General features: G+C 48.5%; 1 protein-coding gene across 1 annotated transcript; it reads right to left on the bottom strand.

The window, feature by feature from the left end:
- Positions 1–1,900: 1,900 nt before the first annotated feature.
- On the bottom strand, positions 1,901–3,017 carry LOC145813748 (uncharacterized). The gene is made up of 3 exons (XM_082909664.1): positions 2,910–3,017; positions 2,223–2,816; positions 1,901–2,141 (listed from the first exon to the last, which is right to left on the bottom strand). Exons 2-3 carry the CDS (start codon positions 2,625–2,627, stop codon positions 1,995–1,997), a joined length of 552 nt encoding a protein of 183 aa, XP_082765790.1. The 5' UTR covers positions 2,628–2,816; positions 2,910–3,017; the 3' UTR covers positions 1,901–1,994.
- Between the last annotated feature and the right edge of the window lie 3,934 nt (positions 3,018–6,951).

Below are 6,951 nucleotides of genomic sequence, written 5' to 3'. Positions count from 1 at the left end.
TGTGAGGTCGGGTGGGAAACATTACCTGCAGCAGCAGTGGACTCCCAGCAAACCTAGTCGCCTCCCGGCGATAGACAGAATCTAAGCCCATCAGTGTCTCGGCCAAGGTCATGGCAATACAGCTCTTTCCTTCTCTTAAACCTTGGGCGACTTCAATCAGGCGAATGCTAGCCCCGCCAAAGCCCGAGGAAAGCAGAAAGTGAGACAACAAACATAAGCAGAGGGCGTGTTGCCGGAAACCCTGCCAATAATGGTTGCTGCGGTCACCAGCGTCGGAAAAACGATGGATCAAGCCGAGGATGTCTAGTTCCCCACTGCAGATCAGAGACCGAGCGTCATGCGCCGTGAGCCCACACATCCGCCCTAAAGCCTGAGCGTGACCAAAACGGAGCTGGGGCAAGATCACTTCAGAGCATTCAGACTCCATCAAAACCTGAAAATCTTCGAAAGTGGGACACATCTCTTGGCCGCCAAAGCTAAAAACATGCGTCACTGGATTCCAGAACCTTGCCGCGGCATGGAGAAAAGGGAGATGTAGCGGAGTACGGCTTAGCGTGAATAGTGCATTCAAGCCGAAACCCCGGAAATTCAGCTTTTCCGAGCCATCTAGAGAAGAGATCCAAGATGTGACATTTTCTGCGAGAAACGCCTCCATCTTTGTCTAAAACTAAGATGAAATGAATGTTCCCGAAGTTGAGGCTTTTATAGAAGGAAAAACACTATTCACGGGGACACGTGTCAAAAATCTGGTGGCTGCAGGACTGAATGGCCGGCCGGCCAGCCACTTTTTCTGGCTGGCCAGCCATTTACTTTTTCAGAAATGGCCGGCCAGCTGTCTCTCTCCACCAAAAATGGCCGGCCGGCTCCCAGGGATGGTTGACAATGCTGCAGTGTATCTCCCTGGCCCTTTTTTTACCCTTCGAGGGAGAGTTCCAAGCATTTCCATGCAACGGGAAAGTCAAAGGCCTCCGTTTCGGATGCGTTCCGATGCCCAGATCGTCAGAAGTACACATTTGTTGTTGTTAAGTTTTGATTATCGAGTTGTTGTTGTGCTTATCGAGTTGTTTGTCGAGCAGACGTGTTTCGTGTTTTTGAGTCATTGCTCTCTGTTTAAGCAATTTTTTGTTAAAGTCTTGTTTATTTGCATTGTCAACGTTGTTGCATTTTGCTTATCGAGTTGTAAACTTTCTAAGGTCCTGTTATATCTTAGTAAGTTGAGTTGTTTAGTTTGTTGCGTCGGTTCACTACCTGACTTGGTGATTACACAATGCGCATTACCGTTCAATTTCATTTTTGTGCAAAATAAAATGATGCGATACGATGCTAAAGTTTAAAATACAAACATCTTTTCAAAAGCTATTTCATTTCATCATACTTTACAACAAACAAAGGTACAAGTTTTACAAAAAATAAAACTACCTAACAATGTGCAAAGTGCTATAAACTACTAGCAAAAAGGAAAATAAAGTAGGAAATAGCAGCATCAAAGTCCTCGGGAGCGGGAACGAGAAGCACTCCTCATCCTCTTCTGCGGGACAATCTCCGCACCATCATCATCATCTGAGTCGGAGCCTCCCTCCTCAGCAGATGTCTCTGACTGACGATCGGTAGCCTCCTCCTCCTCAGCATCCTCCTCCTCCTCATCAGGCTCCACCTCCACAACGTGAGCCCTGCGTCTGCGGACAGGCCCCCCTCGAGCTCCTTGAAAAGGCCTAGATGGCCCGGCTCCTCGGGAAGGCCGAGATGACCCCGCCCCCTGAAAAGGCCCAGAAGGCCCAGCTCCCCAAGGAGGCCCAGGTGGCCTGGTCTGCGGCTGGCCGGACCATGAATGCATCTGAAAACAAAGAGTTCAATTCAAATACATCAGTCCGAATATATACATCAGATGCAGATACAAGCAAAGGCTACATGAAGTGGGTGCATGTAAATACAGTGTACAAGTGGGGTGTGTGTCAGATGTGCTCTACACAAATAGTCTATCGATGCAGTAGAAATCAGCATGTCATCAGAAGTATGATAAATGCCAGAAAACTGAAGGGTACCTGAATGCCCGCGACAGACAACTGTGCCTTCCTACGCAGGACCATGCCCTCGAGTGTGGCCACCAGTCCAACCACCTCCTCCATGTACCCTCGCGATGGCTGCAAAATGAGCTCATAATCATCAGTGAACAGAAAAGTGTCTAAACATCTGAATGATGAATGAAAACAAGTGGAGCATACCGGCGGTGAGTCCGGATCAATGGCGTATCGATCACTGGGCATCGGAGGCTCTAGTGGAATCGGAGTCGGAGAGCTAGCCCCATACTGCCACGCCATCAACTCAGTAGGCATATCTGGCCATCCGGGATGGGGATGAACCGACGGAGCCGGAGGAACCGGTCTGCTCCCACCTCTAGATGTACCGGCCCTGCTAGTAGAAGGGGCGTCTGCAGCCCGAGCCCGAGCCTGGTCCGAGGATGACATACCGGCAGGCCTCATCATCGGGATACGAGCTTCCGTCAATGGAGGCATCAAATATATGTGACGGTAAGTGGCGTAGTCCCCCTCCTCAATATATAGCAAAGCATCAGTACCCAGCATGGCGCCGACTACCTCCGAGTAAGAGAGTCTGTCAGCGGTCCGCATACTGGCTGGGGGTACTGCGGGAATATCCTGAGAAAGATACCCCCATACTTGGCGCAGAAAGCGCTCCCCCAGGAACCATACCCTGCCAACCGGCCCTTCGAGCAGGACCCTATACTGGGAGATGTCCGATGCTCCGGTATACTGAAGTCGGAGACCATCACCCAGAGACACCCAGGGCTGCCATGTAATCTGCGGATGATGAATGCCTAAACCAATCAGAAATCGAGAATATACAGAGCAAATCAAAGATGAAAATGAAAAGAACTGAAAGTTCTGAGGTACCTCTGAATGTCGCACAGTGTCGAAGTACTGTCGCAGGTGAATGAGGGTCTCTCGAGGCCTCGGCCGGTGCGGGCCCTCGAATATCAATGAATATGGGGTCACGGGAATCCCTACCACCTCCAGCTCTGGGGCTAATGATGGGAAGTATACATAGACCCATAGCTGAGAAAAACAATGCAGAATGTAAGTACGAAATGCTGAGAGCAAAATACAGACTGTAAAAGTGCGCTGTGTGTGCAATGTACAAGTAATGAGAAGCAGAAATGTAAATCAAGGGGACAGAAAGTACCACCCAGGCTCTCCAGTAACCGCCAAGTAAGTCGCCCCGCCCGCGGGAGGTCGCGCTCATATAGAAGTAAAGGGTAGCCAGGCCGGCGCCACCCCAGTCATATCGATGGACCTGTGATAGGTCGACTAGAGCGCTCAGCAGGTATAGCCCAACGATGTTCCCTCTGTCGGCGAACAGGGTAGTCCCGAAGAGGAACATCAGGAAACCACGGGCATACTGCTCTGTCTCCTCGGGAGTCTCAGGCACCATCTCCGCCCGCCGGAAATGGGAAGAGAACCAAGTGTATCGGACTCTCCCTGAAACCCTATCAACAGGCGGGCGAGCCCCCAACAGATACATCCAGGCGGCCTCCCACTCGCCCATATCCTCATCGTAAGGGATGGACCAACCTCCGACGTCAAGGCCGGTCAATACAGCGAAGTCAAAAGGGGTCATGGTCATATCCCCGGTAGTAGAGAAATGAAAGGAATTGGTGGTGTCCCACCATCTCTCTACCAGGGCCGCCATCAGAGTCCTCCTGGCAGGACAACGTGACAACCCGACGCAGAAGGGCCCGAATCTTGCCAAATCTACCAAATCTCGAACACCCTCCGGGAGCTCGGCATACCAATCCCGCGCAATGGTGGAACCATACCCCTGCACACTGCGGGAGCAAACCTGCATTCAGAATGAATACATGTGTCAATAATGAACTGAAATGGGCTGTGTGCCAATGAAATGAAATGGGCTGTGTGCCAATAAGATGAAATGGGCTGTGTGCCAATGAGATGAAATGGGCTGTATGCCGATGAAGTGAAATAAGCTACATGCAAATTCAATTAAATTGTGGGCTGCGTGTTCACTATCTATCTGGGCTGCGTGTTCAGAAAATTTGAAGTTTGGGCTGCGTGTTCACTATCTATCTGGGCTGCGTGTTCAGAAAATTTGAAGTTTGGGCTGCGTGTTCAACTTTCAGTTAAATTGTGGGCTGCGTGTTCACTATCTATCTGGGCTGCGTGTTTAGAAAATTTGAAGTTTGGGCTGCGTGTTCAACTTTCAGTTAAATTGTGGGCTGCGTGTTCACTATCTATCTGGGCTGCGTGTTCAGAAAATTTGAAGTTTGGGCTGCGTGTTCAACTTTCAGTTAAATTGTGGGCTGCGTGTTCACTATCTATGTGGGCTGCGTGTTCAGAAAATTTGAAGTTTGGGCTGCGTGTTCAACTTTCAGTTAAATTGTGGGCTGCGTGTTCACTATCTATCTGGGCTGCGTGTTCAGAAAATTTGAAGTTGGGCTGCGTGTTCAACTTTCAGTTAAATTGTGGGTTGCGTGTTCACTATCTACCTGGGCTGCGTGTTCAGAAAATTTGAAGTTTGGGCTGCGTGTTCAAACTTTCAGTTAAATTGTGGGCTACGTGTTCACTATCTATCTGGGCTGCGTGTTCAGAAAATTTGAATTGTGGGCTGCGTGTTCACTATCTACCTGGGCTGCGTGTTCAGAAAATCTGAAGTTTGGGCTGCGTGTTCAAACTTTCAGTTAAATTGTGGGCTGCGTGTTCACTATCTATCTGGGCTGCGTGTTCAGAAAATTTGAAGTGTGGGCTGTGTGTTCACTTTCAAATCCGGGCTGTGTGTTCGACAAATTAGTGCTTGAGCCGTGTGTTCTAATGTGGGCTGTGTGTTTGCAATTAATTGATGAGCCGAGTGTTCAGAAATTCGAATGTTTAAACTACATGTTCAAGATGTAAGCAAGGTACTATGTCATAAGCTAAGCTGCGTGTTCAAGCATGGCAAAGGTGCGAAATGTAATGTAAAATACAGAAGATGAGGTAAATACCTCTTGGGCCTCGTGAGAGAGATGCTGCTCCGGCTCTCTGAGAAGCAGATCCCCGGGTGCTCGCTCGTCAAAACTGGTAAAATGACGGAAGACGGCCCGAGGGAGGACGTGTGCTGGCGGACGGTACCTCCCGGGAATAAAAGGTCGGGTCCTCGGGGGTAGAGTCATGGGATCGAAATCATTGCCGGCACCTGGAAAACCTCCGCCGTGAGGAGAATTGCCTGCCATTTTCAAAGGATCTGCAAAAGAGAGCAAAAATGAGCAAAATGAGCCAAAATTGGAAAAAGTCAACAAAAGTCAACTCTCGGGAAACGAAAAGTCAACAAAAGTCAACTCCCGAGAAAACATTCCAAATATTGAGACAAACTTACCTCAAGTAGCGAAAATGCAAAAAGAAACTCCAAAGCCGGAATTTAATCGCTTTAAAGTGCTTAAAACGGAGTGTTTTTGCGAAAACAATTTGCACGGGGCGTTGGAAAACGCGCGTGAAACTCAGATCTGGAGAGGAAAGTGTTGTAGAAGGCAAGGAAAAGAAGGGGCCTTGGCTGGCTTTTATAAGCCTCAAGCCTTGATTGAAGAAGCATGCAAAAAGAAGGGAAAAAGACCAAAATACCCCCGGATAAAGCACATGGCCGGCCGGCCCCTATTTCTAGCCGGCCAGCTATCTGCTTTTTGCAGAAATGGCCGGCCAGCCATTAGCTTTATTGGAAATGGGTTGGCCACCCCCCCCTTGGGAAGATAAATGGCCGGCCATGTTCCCCACATGCTCACCTAGCTCTCTGCAAATTTTGAGGAAGATCGGAGTTCCCGGGACCTGAAAAAGTGCAAGAAAAGTACACTTCCGGTCGCGAAATGTTCCGTCGGGACTTCGGCTTCAAGTTTTGACATATGTCTCATCATCACTCATCGAAATCAAAGTGTATCCTTTTTGAATGAGTTGTAACCTTTCAGGGAAGCGTATCGGAGGCCGTGATTGAGTTACCTTCGCCGAAACACGCATTTCCGTAATTGTTGTTTTATGACAAATGAACACCTCAATTTATGCTCGCTTTGTACTCTCGTGCGCATAACTTGCATTCTCATGAGCATACTCACATTGTCATGTACATTTCTTGATATTGGCATACCTCTGTGATTTGAGCATGCGTTGTCACGCATGTTCCATTCTTGCATTGCGATGCATTCACTCACCGACACTGCGTGTGTCGAACTTTCGGAATCACATTAAATATATGTTGTTAGCATATTGTACTTGTTGCAATTTTTCTCTTTTGCAGGCACGATATTGTATGTACGGTTCAATTGAGGCTGGTGCGACCAGACGAATCGCGCAGGTATCGTATCTTCTCCGTGTGAGACGTGGCGGGGATTGAATAATCCTCCGCATTCTTAACTGCATGAAATATAGTTGTTGCTTTGCATTCTTGCTTAAAACTATTGCATCTATTTGCGAGTACTTGCTTCATTACAGCTTGCTGCATTCACATGATCATGAGTGATAACCGGCTTCGCGTAGCGTATAAGTCCAACTTTCAAAACCGGCTTCGCGCAGCGTATAAGTCCAATCTTCAAAATCTTCTTGTATTTTTATTTGCATTTTGCCCCCCTGCCTGTGGGCATGCCTGCGGACGCATCTCTGTCTATTCCGTATGTTTGTCTAAGTCTTCGGCCTTGTCAAAAATGGGTCGTCTCTAGGCTTTGACATTCACTCCCGTCACTTATGACTTTCGAGTTCTGTCAAAGAGGGGCAACTGTAGACACCCCATTTTTGACCGACCTTAAGACTCAGACGTCACCGATTGAGCGTTTGGTGATGTTGCATAAAGTGCTCGTTCAGAAGTTTTAGAGTCGCGGCCGTGAGCCCTGCCTCCGGACTTCCGAACCCTCTTCTGTGCCTTGTCTCGGTTTGCGAACCAGACTCGGTTTTCTCTGTTTCTTTT

This window comes from Camellia sinensis, chromosome 15 (assembly GCF_055761805.1).
Source record: "Camellia sinensis isolate YWXY chromosome 15, ASM5576180v1, whole genome shotgun sequence".
NCBI lineage: Eukaryota > Viridiplantae > Streptophyta > Magnoliopsida > Ericales > Theaceae > Camellia > Camellia sinensis.
This window is presented reverse-complemented; position numbering and strand designations above follow the sequence as displayed.

Excerpts from the sequence above, each read along its gene's own strand:
- LOC145813748 (XM_082909664.1), bottom strand. The coding sequence starts at position 2,627 with ATGCGGACCGCTGACAGACTCTCTTACTCGGAGGTAGTCGGCGCCATG. Across the intron at positions 2,142-2,222 it reads TTGATCCGGACTCACCGCCG|CCATCGCGAGGGTACATGGA; the intron begins GTATGCTCCACT and ends CTCATTTTGCAG.